The sequence below is a fragment of the Acomys minous genome (assembly GCF_964271855.1).
Source record: "Acomys minous genome assembly, chromosome: 5".
Taxonomy (NCBI): domain Eukaryota; kingdom Metazoa; phylum Chordata; class Mammalia; order Rodentia; family Muridae; genus Acomys; species Acomys minous.
Window position 1 is genome coordinate 2,524,784 of NC_140494.1, and position 17,799 is coordinate 2,542,582.

Genomic DNA, 17,799 nt, shown 5'->3' on the forward strand with positions numbered 1-17,799 from the left:
TGATTCCCTAGATTATATTTCCATCAACATTATATATGAAAATTAGAATTTTTCCACACATTAGTCATTACTGTCACTCTATAGTGTATATTTTAAGTAAGAAAAAAACATGAGTTCTGCAGCTCTGTGCCCTACCCTCCTACCTTGTATATGTTCCAGTGTGTAAAGAGTACATGTCACTACAGTTTTAACCTGCATTTTCCTAATCAATGCTAGATATTTTCTCATGTAGAATGCATTCTACATTACTATATATATTCTCCCCGCACCCCAGGGTTTCTTTGTGTAACTCTGGCTGTCCTGGACTTGCTTTGTAGACCACGCTAGCCTTGAACTCAGAGAGGTCTACCCGCCTCTGCTTCCTGAGTGCTGGGATTACAGATGTGCACCACCATGCCCTACCCTATATACATACTTTTGATTTAGTTCTGGTGAAGGATCTTGTCCTTTTTTAATTTTTGTCTGAGAGTTAGAGATGCTTAAAGTTTGCATCTACTTATAAGTAGATATTATCCCAACATAGATGTCCTCTGAGACGCTCCACACAGTGGGGTGATGGGGCAGATACTGGGATGCTGGGTGGAGCACTAAGAGCTGTAGGGAAGAGTAGGGGGATGGACGGTACCAGGAGAGGGAGGAGAGACCATCGAGGCCTGCACAAACTGAGAACCCAGACCCCTGTTCACATGTAACTGATGGACTGCCGATGCTCCGTGTGTGTGTGTGTGTGTGTGTGTGTGTGTGTGTGCGCGCGCGTGCGCACACACTGAACCTCTGACACGCGTACTCTGATGCCCCTGATTTGATCACTGCCCTTTGACAAGACAGCCTAGCAGGCACACAGGAAGGGGATGCAGGCTATCCTGATGAGACCTAATAGGCTGTCGCCAGACAGCTGGGGTAGGAGCTCCCTGCCCCATCAGAGGTCTAGGGGAGGGGAATAGGCAGAAGAGGAAGGGAGGGTGGAAATGGGAAGATAACAGGGAGGTGATAACAACTGGGATGTAATGTGAATAAATTATAATAAATAAAATATACATTAAAAAATAAAGTTTGCAATTATGCTTCCCAGACAGCAACTTGGCTTTTCAAAAGGCAAAAACTTCACAAGTGTGTGTGTGTGTGTGTGTGTGTGTGTGTGTGTGTGTTTAATGTAAAAGCTTTAAGTTTGTTGAAGTCTAATTTACCAATATTCATGCATTTTGCATTTGGCATGTTTAATATATTTCTGTCTACCTCAATACTATAAAGACTCAGTCATATGCATTCCTCTGAAATGCTCTTAGATGAAGATTTATGGTCCAGCTCTCTCCATGCTTGCAATCCCAATACTAGGGTGGATGAGGCAGGAAGATGATTATGAATCTGAAACTAGCCTGGGATCCAAGCAAGAACTTATGTCAAAAAGCAAAACAAAAATTAACCAAACATGATTTACTTGAGTTAAGTTATGTCTGCTATGTAAGTAAGGGTTAAAAAATCAACCTACTTGCATATGGCAGGCTAACTTCCTCAGTATTACTTATTAAAAAACCTGCCTTCCTACTGAATTGCTCTGATGACCATCTTTAAAACTCAACTGACTATAAAGGCAAGAGGTTATCTCTAGGTTCTCAATTCTTTCTCCTTGATTATGTCTCTACCTGCTTTGGCTCTGTCTGTATTGACCCACTCACCGTCCATCCACCCCTTTATCTCTACCTCTATACTGATTCATCTATACACCAGTGTCTAGTGTTCTTTATTATTGCAACTCTGCTCTAAGTTGTAAAATCAAGAAATATGGTATGTTACCTTTTTAAATTTTTAGTTAGTTTGCAAAATAATTGGTTTCACTGTGACATCTTCATATATGTGCACTACTGTGGTTTGACCACATCCCACATTTTGTATATTCTATTGAAAGAGCATGTTGACTGCTAGGAGTCCTTGGCATTGTTTCAAGAATCAGCTTTGTCAACTTCTAGGCTGCTAAGGCTCATCTAGAGATTACAATCAATTAACAATCAATTAAAATTGATATTTTTATTAAACATTCTAATGCATAAATAGGAGCATCTGATATACTTTTTTGAGTAGGTACAGTAAGGGCTCTGCAATATGGTGGCCAAGTCCTCTTCCAGTGAGCTTCATTCTAGCTTCTGTCTCTCTGACACACTTTGAAACAGTATGCATAACTTTAGAAAATATTTTAAAACAATTCCATCTTATTAATGATTCTGAGTAGAATCTTCAATGCCACAACTGAAGGTTTGTTTTAGAATAAGTAAATGTATATATATAGATAGGTAGGTAGTAGACAGATAGAGATAAATATATAGATATCTCCTATTTGTATTTATATTTTTCTTTCAAACACCAAAAAATAACAGACAGGTGTCAAATATAGTCAATATAACCTTTTGCCTTTAATTAATTTGATAGTGAGTTACCACCCTTATGCCTTATCATTCCCAAGCGACAGGAGTTGGGGAGGAAGTAGGAGGATTTCCAGCAACCAAGAATAATTTCTTCCATAAACCAATTAAGCTGTCGAAATCTGAAAATAGATACATTTCTTCCACAGCAGCTCACAGCCTACCCTGCGTCACCAGCTGTCCCGATGCCATGCTTTGCAGGGGAAGGATCTGGTTCAGGCTCCCCTATCAGTCACATTTCTTTCTCAGGTTCTTTCTGCCTGAAGCAGCTGCATCTTAAAGATTTGTTTACTCTCACGGCATAATTTGTAAAGAAGGCAGGCTCTTGTGTGACTGTGTGTTCCTCAGCCTAGGTGCCTGACGTTTCCACAGGACCGGGTTATGTCAATCATCTTTGGCAGGAATGAAGCTACTGCCCTGTGTAGCACATTTTGGGGGACAGGACTACACCCCACTGCTGCTGAAGACAGTTTAGCTGATTCCTTCCCTTAGACTTCTCCACTGTGAAACTTCTCTTTTGACCTTTGCAGTGAATAACTGTTTTGTGGGCAGCTACTTTACAAAATCTTATTCTTCACCAATTTTTCAATTTGCTAACCTAATTAAATAGCTGGACAGTTTCCTATTTGATGTAAAATGTCATATGCTGCAGCTGTTATTTTGATGCACTGTTTGTCCCTAGTTATGACAGGGGAAATCCCTTAAAATGTCTCTCACTTTTGCATGGCCTCACCAATCTTTGGTTATTTCCTTGTTTTCTAGATGACATTTCAAGCACTTACATAGAAAGCGTAAGTATCACAGTTACTATTTTCTGTCCTGAGCTGGGGCCTCATGGAGAGGCACAAGGTCAGGGTTTCTATACTCATTTCCACAGCCAAGGATTCAGAAGGAGAGGTATATGGTTTCTTTCCTTTGAAAAACAGACAAACAAAAAAACATTTTAAGGATGTTAAGGAAGAACCTCACCTGCAGAGACACCAGAGGACAAATCCCAGTCCACAGTAAGGGTCCAAGCAGATGGCCACTTCTCTAGAAGGGTAAAGTTCACACTGCAGCTTAATAGAACGGCAAAAGGCACTGGTGGCTGCATGAGACATCTGAAAGACAGAAAGGCAGTAGAAGTAAGTCATGACACCAATGGCCTCTGTGGGACAACATGATTGTTTAATTCATGGTAATTTGCATTAAGTGCCCCAAAGATACTTTAGGGCCAAAGACAACTACAGCAAATTTGGGTTAAATTGTTCTGGAAAGATGGGTGCTGATCTTCTCAGTAGTCTTTCTATTTTTCTTCTTTGTGGAATGCGTGGGTAAGGCGTAGGTAGCAGACATGATTTCACAAGTGTCACCCAGGGTGGCCTGGAACTCACTACAAAGCCTAGGCTGGCTTCTAATTCATGACAATTCTTTTTTGTTTGTTTGTTTTGTTTTTCGAGACAGCATCTGTGTAGCCTTGGCTGTCCTGGACCCACTCTGTAGACCAAGCTGGCCTCGAACTCACAGAGATCTGCCTGCCTCTGCCTCCTGAGTGCTGGGATTAAAGGTATGCGCCACCAGGCCTGGTTTATTCATGTCAACTCTTATACTTAACCTTCTGATCTGTGTGGATTACATCCATGAGTCACTATACTAGGAAGTCTTCCATTTTGAACAAATAAACAATACTTATAACTTCTTGACCCTCCATGTTATCCAGCAATGGATAACAATGCTTTAGGGGTGAAAAGCACATTATACAAATGGGGATCTTTGTGCCCAGTAACTGCCTGCAGGAAGGTAAAGAGGGTATGACACATCATGCCTATCTCTGCAGTGGAGACTGGGCTTCATTCTTTTTTCTTTTTTCTTTTCTTTTGGATTTTTGAGACAAGGTTTCTCTGTGTAGCCTTGGCTATCCTGGACTCGCTCTGTAGACCAGGCTGGCCTCGAACTCATAGCGATCCACCTGCCTCTGCCTCCTGAGTGCTGGGATTAAAGGCGTGCGCCACCACGCCTTTTTTTCTTTTTTTTAAGATTAAAAAAATGCATTCAGATTACATCCTGATTGTTATCCCCTCCTCTGTATCTTCCCATTCCCCCCACCACACACCCTAGTCCCTCCCCTAGACCTCTGACAGAAGGGAACCCCTTCCCCACCATATGACCACAGCCTACTGGGCTTTATTACTCCCTGAGGTTCAGGGATCCTCACAGCACCTGTCTTCAATACACAGGTGCCTATACTTCACAAGCATGGGACCCTATGTTCATGTTTCGGTAACAGTAGCTCAGAAGTGAAAGAGTGTGCTGAAAACCACGTGAGCGAGTTCTGGAAGGAAAGGCTGACCCTCGCACCCTTCTTATATATGACCACTCCACAAGGAAACGGCAATCAAATCCTCTCTCCACTCAGCACGGAAAACAGGGAGGCTCTTGCTTTGTAAACCATTCCTCTTTCCATTTCAGAATAGATGCCGTACAGTAAACAAGGTGACAGATTCTGAAACACTCCAGATTGTATCTAACAATATCTTCTGAGAAGTCAAGGAAGCATGGAAAACTGTCTCAGACATGATGGCTTAAAATATGTTACAATTTAAATGTGAAACTGCATGCTGCCACAGTGCCACTCTATACAGAGAACCAGTAAAGAACCCAAGCAAGAAATTCCAACCCACGCATTCAACACAGAAGACATGAACGAAAGAAGGGTGGGCATCCTTTAATTATCAAGTGTCAGGTCACTGTTACAAGTTCTGCCTAGGAAACAGCTGTATCATAGAGACACTTTGTTGAATTCATGCCAGTAATGAAGCAAGTTAAGCTGGAATACAAAATATATATGGATATATTTGTATGTGCGTACACACACACACACACACACACACACACACACACACACACACACATACTCTTTCACATCCGCAGTACCTGCTTAATGGGCAAAGCTATATTTATAAAATGTTCCTCTAAGGTCTCATCAGTCTTTCAATCATAGTTAATTCTCCTACCATGCATTCAAGACAAGTGGTCAAAGAACCTTTGCTGCCCAGATGCACTTGAAGGGGCACCATGCACAACCAGAAAATAGCTCTTCTTTCATTGGGTAAATGCTGCCACGCTAAGTGCTTGCTCTGTTACTCTATCAGGCACTGTATTCAGTGCTAGGGATTAGGGTAAAAGACATTGTCAACAGAACAAAGTGACAGCATACAAATTGGGAAAAGATCTTCATCAACCCTACATCTGATAAAGGGCTAATACCCAAAATATATAAAGAACTCAAGAATAAACACCATCAAACCAAATAACCCAGTTAAGAAATGGGGTTCATGCTATAGGTAGTTTATTGTATATATGTGTAATAATATAAATGTATATAAAAAATAAAAAGTGTTTAAAAATGGGGTTGAGAAACTAAACAGAGAATTCCCAACAGAGGAATATTGAATGACTGAGAAACACTTAAAGAAATGCTCAATGTCCTTAGTCAGAGAAATGCAAATCAAAACACTCTGAGATTCCATCTTACACCCATTAGAATGGCTGAGATAAAAAACTCCAGTGACAGCACATGCTGGAAAGGATGTGGAGAAAGGAGAACACTCCTCCATTGCTGGTGGGAGTGCAAACTTGTACAACCACTTTGGAAATCAGTGTGGCGTTTTCTCAGATTGCTATTCCACCCCTTGGAATATACCCAAAAGATGCTCCACCACACAACAAGGACATTTGCTGCACTATGTTCATAGCAGCTTTATTTCTAATAGCCAGAATCTAGAAACAACCTAAATATCCCTCAAAGAATGGATAAAGAAACTGTAGTACATTTACATTATAGAATACTACTCAGCTTTTAGAAACAAGGAAATCCTGAAATTTGCAGCCAAATGGATGGAATTAGAAATAATCATCCTGAGTGAGATAACCCAGACCCAGAAAGGCACACATGGTATACACTCACTTATAATTGGAGATTAACCCAACATGGATGTCCTCTCAAAGTCCTCACTCCGCGGGGAATCGGGACAGAGGCTAGGACTAGCTATTGGACTCCACAGGGTCCAGGAGCCCCACAAGAAGACCATCAAGGCTAGTGGATCTGGACCCAGAGGGGCCTGCACAAACTGCTGTACCAGTGAAGGAGAATGCATGCAGAGAACCTAGACCTCCTATTCAGATCTACCCAATGGACAGCTTGTTCTCCATGGTTGGAGGGAGAGCAGGGAATGCCCCTGACATGAACTCTGGTGTCCCCTATTTGACCACGTTTCCTTGGTGGCACACAGAGGAAGGGGAAGCAGGCTATCTGGATGAGACCTGATAGGCATGGTCATATGGTGGGAGAGGAGGTCCCCTTTGCCACAGGTCTAGGTGAGAAGAATAGGGTAAAATAGGGAGGGGGGAACGGGAAGATACAAATGAAGGGATAACAATGGGGATGTAATCTAAATTAATAACAACAACAATAATATATTATAAAATTTATAATTATAAATTATAAAAAATAATTTATTTTTTTTAAAGAAAAAGGAGGAGGAGGAGTCAGGTATAGTACACACCTCTATTCAGCTCTTGGGAAACACAAGACAGGAATTGCTGCAAGTTTGAAGGCAGCCTGAGTCACACAGTGAGTTCTACACCAGCCTCAGGTAGAGAGAGAGACTCTTTCTATATTAACAGTAATGTGTATAGGCCTGCTCTCAAGAGGTCACCATGTGCTGGGAAGTTCAGACTCAGCAGGCCATTATAAGGTCTGCCAGCACTTTGCCAAACATGATTACTATGAAGAAAGCAGAGAAAGTACTCACATCTCCCTTGTTTTGAGGGTAGTTTTATCACAGTGACAGACAGGTTAAAAAAGAAACAACTATGAAAAAACCCAGCAAAACAAACAAAAAGCCTCAAAACAAAAACAAAAACAAAAACATTCCATCTCTAGGAACACCTTAGTCTGGGCCCTGACTATATCGCTAGACTAAAAGCCTGAACTGGGAGTGTGTTGTGGAATAAAGTGTGAGTTCTTGATTTTTACTAGATAACCTCAGACTTGGATAAAGAACTATTTTCCCCAGAGAAACAAAGGACTCTGAGAGGCCCTAAAACTAGATCTCCAAGCACACGTGCATCAGATGTGAGACAGCCTCAAGTCTATGGACCACTTATCTTAGCTGCACTGTGACACACCCTCGCCTTTCAGTGCCAGTTCGCTTTGGCTGACGTTAAGTAAGTGTCTTTTCCTGGGCACAGGGACCATTCAAGGTTCAGCGCAGCACAATTAACTGGGTAAAACATAAGACTTAGCTATAGTACCACATGTCCTTATGTTTTATATGAACCTGACATTGCTCAGCACCAGTTACAGAGAAACCACCCATGGCCTCTTCTTACTTTTATGGTTTGCAACTGAATGCTTTTTGCCCAAAAGCTAAAATTGAGTAAGGATTTCTTCCAGAGAAAAATAGCCTCTCTGTAACTCCCATTTCCATACTCCATAAGAATAATCAGAAGCATGCGTTTCTATTTTGGCTTTGACAACACGAAGCTCAAAGTTCATGTAAAGATGACAATAATTAAATCATCCTAGTTTAAGAATATTTCTTTTAGGAAGTTTTAAAAAATTAATACTCTAGCCTATTTGGTGTACTTTCTCTAATTCTATGGGAGAGGTCAACTCTGAAATCTAAGTGACAGGTAAGTAGCTCAAATTGTCCCAGTCTGAGTCAGAGGCAAAGATGGAGAGGAAAGGCTTCCTGAGGCTGTCGACCCTGCCATCCTAGCTGTGATGATGCTGGTTCTAGGAGATACCAGTAGCTTTACCCTCTGACAGGCAGAAGGCTCACTGTGGCTTCACCAAGCAGCGATCTTCTAGGCTATGACTATAATAAGTAAGAGAATGCAGCACAAAGATGGGAGCCGGTTAAGAAGATTTGAGAGCCAGCAGGCGAGAAGACTCTATGTACTGTTCTAGTATGCAGTAAGACTGTAACAATACGAAAAATGTTAGAGTTTTGTTTTGCTTCTGTTTTGTTCAGATGTTTTGATTTTTGTTTGTACTGGAGATTGAATCCAGGGCAATAGACATGCCAGGCAAGGGCTGTATATATAAATCATGCCCCAGCTTTCCCCAGATTATTTGGTAACTAGCTATCAGGTATTAAAAGGTCATGTATGTTACAACTTGTATGAAAATGATATCATACCTCTCTCCGTGCATCACTGGACTACAATATATATAACAAGGTAAGTGAGCAATCAGTGCACGGCTTGTCTGTGTTCCGCCACTGGTCTGCACATTGGTAGGCAGACCTCTCTTCTCACCTTTACACCAGCTAGCATCCCGGTTGTGGACACACTGAAGTCAAGGTAAGCCAGCGTGTCTGGGTTGGAAGGCTTGTACATCTGGGCAGGCCGCTTCTTTGGCAAATCGTCTGCAGAGGAGAACAAAACTATTAGAATACTTGCCTATACTAAAGACCGAAACAAGAAAATGCATGTGGAAAGCCAGTCCAAGTGCTGACCTGTGTCCAGTATGAGGGGCCATGTCCTGACATCTACAGCTGCTGCTGCCTCCCTGGACCGAAGCAGCTTACAAATCAATTGTGTTGTCATGAGACAAGCAGAGCGACTCACCTGAGGACCACAGACAAGAAGGGAAGGAATGAATGCACACCACAAATGGACACCACTTGGAAGTGCTCATCACTTATGTGCCTACTGTTTCTCATCAGTTAAAAGTACACAACTTTAATTCCCAAGAGCTAGCTGAGGAGGTGGGGCTGATCAGGCTGCAAATATCACCCCCGGTCTGCCAGAGTTGATCCAGCTGACCTGGCAGACTAGTGGCTGTCCTCTTTCTCCCCCACTGCTCCTCAGCCTCACTGCTGAAACTTCACTCTTGGTTGAAAAGGATGACCTTTTCCATTTCACAGTGGTGGAAGGGCATTCTCTAGCCTGGAGTCTCTTTCCTGCTAGAACTTCTAAACTAATTCTTAAGAGATAGCTCAGGTCTGGCGAACCCAGGAGCACTGGTCATGTACACGCACAGACAAAGCCCTGAGGCCTAGCCCTAAACTCTGGAGGCTAAGTAGTGTCCTAGCATTACTCTCGCATATTGGAAAAACCTTTACACATGCAGATACATTGGAGGCATGTTCTAATAGGAGTGCCTTCCTTGGCAGTCACCAGGAATCCAGGACTGTTCTCTGTTTCTTAAGACTCTGCTTCCCATAGGCAAACACACTTGCTAGTCTTCAACTCCTTATGCACAGAAACAAAGCATATGCACACATCTCTAAAACCAAAGAAGACAGCCTTTTTGATCCAGACAAAGGGAACCTAAAGAAAACGCATATTGTTTTCATTCAGATTGCTTCTTTGGTTTGGTGATGAAGCCTTCTCTACGGAGCCAACCGAGGGCACGTTCAGTATTATCAATGCACTGCGATAGCTCCTCCCAGACGGCCCAGCTCCTGTGTTGCTCAGTTTAGATCTTACTCCCAAAGCTGGATGATGGATGCCTTGGGCAGAGTGTTCCCAATTCTACTACTTTCACTGCGTCCTACCCAGGCCTTTGTTACCTCTACGATCATCTTGACTGTAGGCAATGTCGTTGCAATGTTTTGTGGATGTGGAGGTCGCACAGTGATTGGCACACAGCCTGCATACAGGCAACCATAAAACGCAGCAATAAGGTCTATTCCTACACAAGAGGAAAGCAGAAACACTTACTTGAAGCCAGTCACATTGCTTAATGATCACTACCACTCTCTCTCTCTCTCAATGAAAGTTTGAGTTTGGGAAAAGTTAGACAGTTAAGGAAACAAGGTCTTTAACTTCTTCCTCTATGTGTCTTTTGGTAAGTTTCAGTGATTACATTCTTGTGGCTTGTTCTTTTACACACAAGATGCTAAGACAGTGTAGATGTTTAATTTATGTGTTATTTCTCTAGATAACTATTCAATGGTATGATTATGTCTAGGACCTGAAAATTTAATGTTTACCAATAATATGAGCTACCATAGTAACTTAAACAAATATAGATATAAAAGTTTGGGTAGGTATTGCTTTAACTTGAAAACAGTGCTAACATGTAGCCTAGGCCCTGTGGGTGAGAATAACTAGTGGCAAATGAACCTGGTGAGGATCTAAACAGACACAAAGAATATAACTAGGCAGCAATGCAGAAGCTCTGCAAGTACCACTGGGGGTGACCAAGCACCTCCGCCCCTCGTGTCCTTGCTACCTCTCTCAGGGGTCAGGACTGATCCTATCACTTTACCTGGAGGGTAGACTAATGCCACATGGTCTCCATCCTGCAGGTGCCCCCTTTCCATCAGCATCACTGCTATCTTCTCTGCACGCTTGTGTAGCTGAACACACGTCAAAGAGTTTGCTATTGTTCCCTGAGCATCACAAGAACAGGTGGTTAGGGAGATCTTCACCATAGGAATTCACACGTCATATAATTCACTTACACAAAATTCTCAGGTCAATGGGATTTGATATAGTCATAGAATCACAATTATTGTGGTCATATTTAGAATGTTTTCATCATTTTCCTCTACGATACCAAAAGAAAACTGACTTTCCCTCCTCAAAAGCCAGCAACTGTCACTAGTTTTTCAGCTAGGCAGTTCAAGTGAATTTTGCATGTAGATTTTGAAAATATGCAAAAACAAAAAGAAAACATCTTTAGGCTAAAAATACCTTGAAAAAGGCTTACCAGGAAAGACTAGGATAGTATCCTATCTATCAGCACTGAGAAATACCAAAATGAATGTAATTCATTATTTACATTATTAAAAAAAGAATGAATAAGTTGCATTACAGAAGCTGAGGCTGGAGGATCAGGAGTTGGAGGACAGTCTAGACTATTTACAGGCATCCTGTTCTGCACAGTAGTAATCTGTCTCAGAACAAGGAAGTGGAAAAGAGGAGGTAAACTCTTTCCACAAACTACATTCAGCTAACTTAAAAATGAAATCCTGAGGATACAATATATAGTTCATTTGTATTAATCACAGGAGTGAAGAGATCACTGTCCACAGCTACTTTAAAGTAGACTCTTTTAAAAGCAATAGACATTTTCAGCTGGTAGTCTTTGGGATGAGGAAGACTAGGGAAGCTGAAAGTAAAAAGCGATCGTGAGCAATCTGGGTTAAGTGTTGTATTTATGTAAGTAGTTTGAAAGAGGATGTGGGAGCTTCTGGGACTCAGGAAAACACAGTAAGCTTCAAGGCTCAGAGCCTGAGCCTCCCAAGTGAACAGTGTGTAAGAATAGATCCTAAATGAGCTGGCAGGAGACCTACCACGTGGAAAACAGCTGTATGGACCAAGATGGCCAGAGCCTCTGGGCTGTGAGGGAGCAGTGTCCGGAAAAACACACCAAATTCCTGTCCCAAATGTCCCAGGTCATAAGCACACATATGGATGGGAAGGGAGAGCCTGACAGGAGTTCAGGGGAGAATTTTATGACATACTAAGATACACATACCCAGTCCTTGTATTTAGCAAAACATTTACCAAACTCTATCTAAACACAGTGAGTCCCATGAGGCCAAGCTATTGTCTTTGATGACAAAGAAGAGAAGGCCAGTGTGAAGCCACCCAGGTTCCTGCTGAATCAGCCTTCAGACAGCCACTGACCAGTGTTTTAGATAGAAGGGATGTTTAGCTTGCAAGTCTCTAAATTGATCTTTTTCCCCCACACACTTTCCTTTGCACCACAGGAAGGGTAAAGTGAGAAAACAGAAACTGGTTTGTAAAGTGGACCAGTGAGAGCAGAATGCAGCAGAGGTGATGAGCAGGGGTAGGTGTATGAGATGACATGAGTCTAAGAAATACAGACAAAAAGTTATAATTTGGTGCCTTCGAGATTAAGCATTCCTCATCTGTCTGTCAGCATGAATCAAAACACACATCTTTCTGGACTTAAGGGCCATTGAGCTCTTCAAAGAAGCTATGGGTTGGGGGATGAATAACACATCTGATGGTAAGGCTCCTCATCAAGCCCAGCCTTGACATTGGAGTGTGGCAGTTTCCTTATGCGAAAAAGCAGCATACCTCCTATGGTCATACTCAGGGAACGAGCCTCATGGCATACTGGCAGTATATCTCAGAAGAGAGCCAGAAGAACTGGTGCCACCTGTCACCACTGAGAACACCATTACCATGGTACTGTTAAGGTATGCCTGTCTCTAAGATAGCTGCAATTTCTTTAACCAATTTCCTTTTACCTTTAGAAGAGCTAACGTGGACCCCTACAATAGCTCGGGTACGGTCTGAATTTTCTCCAAAGCACCATGGGCTAAGATTTAGTTCTAACTGTGAAATAGTAGAATGCTGAAAATTTATTAAGACCACAGTGTTTAAGCCTCAAGGCAGAAAGTAGGATCATTATATGATATCATTGGGATGGAACCTCCATAGCTGAATTGTGGAGGGCTTCTGAGAAGAGGAAGAGAGCAGCACACACAGGTGCCTACAGTTCTACTCTTCTCCTGTCAGTATTACCTCAGGAATCTGTCAGCAAGAAAGCCACCATAAGATGTGACCTCTCAACTTTGCATCTCCAGAACTGTAAGCCAATATAAACTTTTTAAAATAAAATTATCTGCCTCAGAGATTTTATTATAAGAACGACAACAACAACAACAAAAAGGACCAATACAACCACTTATCAATAACCTGTTGTTGGAAGACAAAGCCCACAATTTGTGCCCTTCTCCCTTCTGTGGTTCTGAGATTTGATAAGTTTGGATTATTCACAACCAGAAGTCAATAGTTTCTTAGAAAACACACTTTAATTCTAGCTACTGGAAATTCTTACTAATGGGCTTTTAACAAAATGTGAAACTTAATTCACATGCTGTCTTTTATCTTTGATAGAGTTCTAAAACAATTTCCAACATACTCTGCCATTTCATGGAGTTGATATAAAATAAACCCAGCACACTTGTGATAATGATGAGAAATATGCTTTGTGGTAACTGGGATCTGAAGCTATCATGTATGGAGACGTGAAATGTATCAGTACTACCTTAAGTCCCTTCAGAAGCTGCTACGTGGGAAAGAGGTGGACCATCATAGCGCAAGTCTGACATACGTTTTTGCTCTATAGCTACAGCCAGAGGATGAGGAGCCTGGAAAGAGCGTGTTGAACGAACACTGTCTTCTGCTGGGTGATCTTTTTGTGACCTGTATAAAGGTTGTCTTTGTATTGTTCAAATGTTGATTGCTGTACCAGCAGAGAGCTGAGTACTGTCTGGACTTTGGTATTGTTATTTAAACATTCTTCTCCATCACCCTCTCATTGGCTTAGAAAGGAGATGATGGCCTACAGCTAGGCAGAATAGGAACTGGGGAAAGAACTGAGAGATGCAAGGATTCACCAGTTAGACATGGAAGAAGCCAGACATACCAGGACTGAGGAGAGCTAATGGGCTATATGGCAAGCGTGGAGTAGGATAGATGGGGTTAATTAAGTTATATGAGGTAGTTTTGAGGTAGCAAGCTAAGGCCTGTGCTATAATAAATAATAAGTCTCTGTGTCATTATTGGGAGCTGACAGGTCAAGACAATCCAATGTTCTCCTGAACACTGGGATCTCTAACTGGGCCACTGGAGATGTGGTATGTGTTGAGATCCTTCTTTCCCATGGCCCTTCTCTCTATTATCTGAAGAGTAACTCACAGTAGGTTGAATGTCAATCATGATGTGAGACATTTATTTATTCATTCATTCATTCATTATTGCTTTTCGTCCTTCCCAGCTTGCAAGGTTGATTATGACATGGCTCCACTACATATGGATATACACTGTGATGCAAATTCATTGCCACTTGCTCTTTAATAGTCTTGTGTACTTGTGCTTATGCAGTGAGGGTAAATGTTTGTACACATGCACATGGAAGTAAGAGGGCAACTTCAGATGGAGTTCATCTATAAGGTGCTGTCCACCCCAATCTTTTTTTGAGAAGAGGTCTCTCAGTGGCATTGAACCCAGGGATCCATTTCTACTTCCCAGGGCTGCAATTATAAGCAGCCCTTGTGTATCTCAGGAATTGAACTCATGTCCTCATGCTTACAAGGTAAGCACTTTACTTCCTGGGCTATCTCTGCAGCCTCTATTGACTTTGCAGACTCCAGTACAATACTTTATTGCAACAGAAACACTACCAGGTTTAGGGACATGTTTCATTTTTCTAAGTACCACTTGTTAAGAACACAAGTTTCAAGTGAGTGTTTCCATGAAGCATTAATCATTTAGCCTCAGGTAACAACCATCATCTCTCAACATCCTCATCAACATTCACGGGAAAAATTGATTTCTACTGTGAAACCACTGGATAAAAAGTAGGTTTCTGGGTAAAGTTATTTCATCGAGTTAGAATTGTCTTCTAAAATAAGTTGTGGGAGAGTTTTCATGACAGGCTGGTAAAGCAGGGACATCTAGGGGTCAGCATCCATCCTAAACACAACAAACTTCATGGTCACTGACTGTGAGCTTAACACCATTTAAAAGTTTTAACAACTAAAACAATTAAGGAATGAAGAAAAAGGCAAAAATTCATGTTTTAAAGTTATAAAGAGAATACTACAAATAAAGAAGCAAACAAACAAAATTAAATGAGATGGCTGAAGTTCCTGATAAAAACAAAAATGGATATTCTGCATGTTTTAAGACAGAAAGTTTTCTACTATTAGTGAGCATTTTAATATGCACTATTCCCAACCTTCACTCTTGCATACCTCATACCTAATTACTATAGTTGCCGTGGGTGCAAGTACATGAACAGATACTGAATGTAACAATGAGAAACACTCTGCACTCTGAGGTCAAGTGTTTCAGTCATCTTAAAAGACCCACAATCAAAGAATGACAGTTTTTTTAAAATGTCAACTTTATAATTACTAAACATACTCTTGCATAGTCAGGTTGTGGTAGCACATGCCTTTAATCCCAGCACTTGGAAGGCAGAGGCAAGTGGATCTCTGTGAGTTCAAGGCCAGCCTGCTCTACAGAGCAAGTTCCAGGACAGCCATGGTTACATTAAGAAATTCTGTCTCAAAAAAACAAAACAAAACCACTTTGCTTAAAAGTGGTTCATGTCTGACTTGCCCTCTGTTGACAGTTTGTATAAGCTATACTCACCATGGCAGTGTTAGATAGGGAAAGGGAAGAAGCTCTACTCATCAAAAGACCTGAGAAGGTACCAGGCCAATGAAAAGGAGGTCAGTTGTAGTTAAGACCATACATTCTAGTCATCACTTTGGAGGCAATATTGGAAGAGGGAGAGCCATGGAGGCTAGGGACAAAGGGAAGTCAAGAGGAGCTCACAGGAAAACCACCACATGGAGGGGTAGGTACAGGAGAGTCCAGGGAGAAGAGATTAATGGGAAATAAAAGTAACACAGATGTGAAGGAAGTTGAAAATGGGCAACTGTATGAGGTAAGAGGAGTCATGTCTATATTTATAGTCTGAAGATAGATTCAGTATAAAAGGTGAAAAATGGAACTCTGGTCCCAGAAAGATGGTTCAGCAGGTAAAAGTATATGCTGACAAGCCTGAAAGGCCTGAGTTCAATATCCAGGTCCCACAAGATGGGAAGAGACAACTAATCTGCACAAGTTGTCTTCTGACCTCCAGAAGCATGTGGTTTCTTTCTCCCTGACTCACTCACACTCTGTCTCTCTGTCTCTGTCTGTCCGTCCCTCCCTCCGTCCCTCCCTCCCTCCTCTCTCTCTCTCTCTCTCTCTCTCTCTCTCTCTCTCTCTCTCTCTCTCTCTCTCTCTCTCTCTCTCTCTCTCTCTCACACACACACACACACACACACACACACACACACACACACACACACACCAAAAATGTAATGAGATAAATAAAACGGGGGAAAGGGAGAATAAGTTTTCAGATGCATGGGTATGTGGTCACCAAATGTCAAAGGAGACTCATGGGCTGCATACCCCTCAGAGGAGAGGCATTTCATTAGATATTCAGAGAACAGGGCAACAATAGGGAAACCCTCTTTGTTGTCCCTGGATAAGGTCTTGAGTAGATGCAGTATATGATGACAGTTATGACCAATTCCACAAAGGCTAATTTCAAGCTGATAAGCTTTACATTAGAGTAAAGTGAAGGATGTCCAAGTACATATATTCACAGGAGGAACTCAATCAAATGCAGACTAACCCTGATAACTAGAAGGCAAACCTTTGAGCACTCAAGACTTTGATAATTAGGAATCCTAAAAGGCCTCAGATTTGTAGACTTGCAGGTGCCTGTACTTGTCAAGAGGTTTTACCATCATGGTCTATATTTCAAGCTTTAGTTCCATAGCATAAAGAAAAGCTTAAAAAAACAGATCTTTGTATATAACTTTTATTGTTAAAATTTGCTACTAAATTAAAGTCTAACTTCTAAGTGCTTTTAAGGAGGAAGAGTTTGATCCATTTCCTAATGTGAAATTGAACAGAAACTTTACAACGTAGAAGTGGTTTTCACTCCCTAGCATCTGTAACTAAAACATATTTATATGTAAATAAGTTTCTTTATAGTAAGAATAAGAACATAACTATGTCCTAGCATCACATTAGTTCTCTGCTGTAGATACCATTAACCTCTCAATTTTGGGCGGGAGATGCTGCGGAGGAAGTGAAAGCACTAACAAATGTGCATTTATTGTTTTGTTCCCTGCTTCACAGTGCAATTTGCTGCCCCAAGCTCCAGATGCTATGGCTGCTTCCATAACAGATGAACTGTAACCTCTGAGCTGAAATACCCTCCTCCTCCATTATGTGGCTTTTGTTAGAGTATTTAACCATAGAAACAAGAAGTCTTTGGGAATATTATAAAAGGAGGTGCCCTCTCAGGAAAAAGTTCAGACTACTAAAGTAATAAATTAGGAAATATGAGCCCTGGAGCTCGGGCGCCTACCCGACAATTGAGCAGTGTGTACAGCAGGTGGTCTGGGGTGGTCTGTGCTCTCCACTGTAAGACCTCTGAGAGGAACAGGAACTGGAATGACACAAGGATGGTAGGGTCATGCCATGGGAATCTGGGTTAGGCAGTATCAATATGTAAATAAAAATAAATTATTTACATGCATGCTTTCCTATACAGAGGCATAAGGACATATTCACATGTTTAAAAAAACTTGTCAAATATGTCATCAACAAAATGACCAAGAATTTGGCTTTTCCCTGCTGCTATTTAGAATTCAATGCCTCTGACTGACACTGACATTTCCAAGGATAGCTACAGTACCCTTGGTTAGGCAAGTTCTCCTCAAGTCAGCCCAAGGAAGAAGAGAGCTATCCCCCTTATAGGTAAGATCAGCCAGTATAGTCAGTCATTTTACTCTCTGGGCTGCCAGAATATGCAATGCTGTTTTCCGTG

At 41.6% G+C, this 17,799-nt stretch overlaps 1 protein-coding gene across 6 annotated transcripts in view; it reads right to left on the minus strand.

The window, feature by feature from the left end:
* DIP2C (disco interacting protein 2 homolog C) overlaps window positions 1–17,799 on the minus strand; it is a 377,861-nt gene that overhangs the window by 37,699 nt on the left and 322,363 nt on the right. For all 6 annotated transcript variants that reach the window (XM_084781752.1, XM_084781751.1, XM_084781749.1 and 3 more), the window contains 6 exons: window positions 17,338–17,418; window positions 10,681–10,804; window positions 9,980–10,101; window positions 8,921–9,032; window positions 8,721–8,830; window positions 3,387–3,517 (listed from right to left, as the gene is read on the minus strand). In XM_084781752.1, the coding sequence (XP_084637878.1) occupies window positions 3,387–3,517; window positions 8,721–8,830; window positions 8,921–9,032; window positions 9,980–10,101; window positions 10,681–10,804; window positions 17,338–17,418 (680 nt within the window). The remainder of the gene's footprint in view (window positions 1–3,386; window positions 3,518–8,720; window positions 8,831–8,920; window positions 9,033–9,979; window positions 10,102–10,680; window positions 10,805–17,337; window positions 17,419–17,799) is intronic.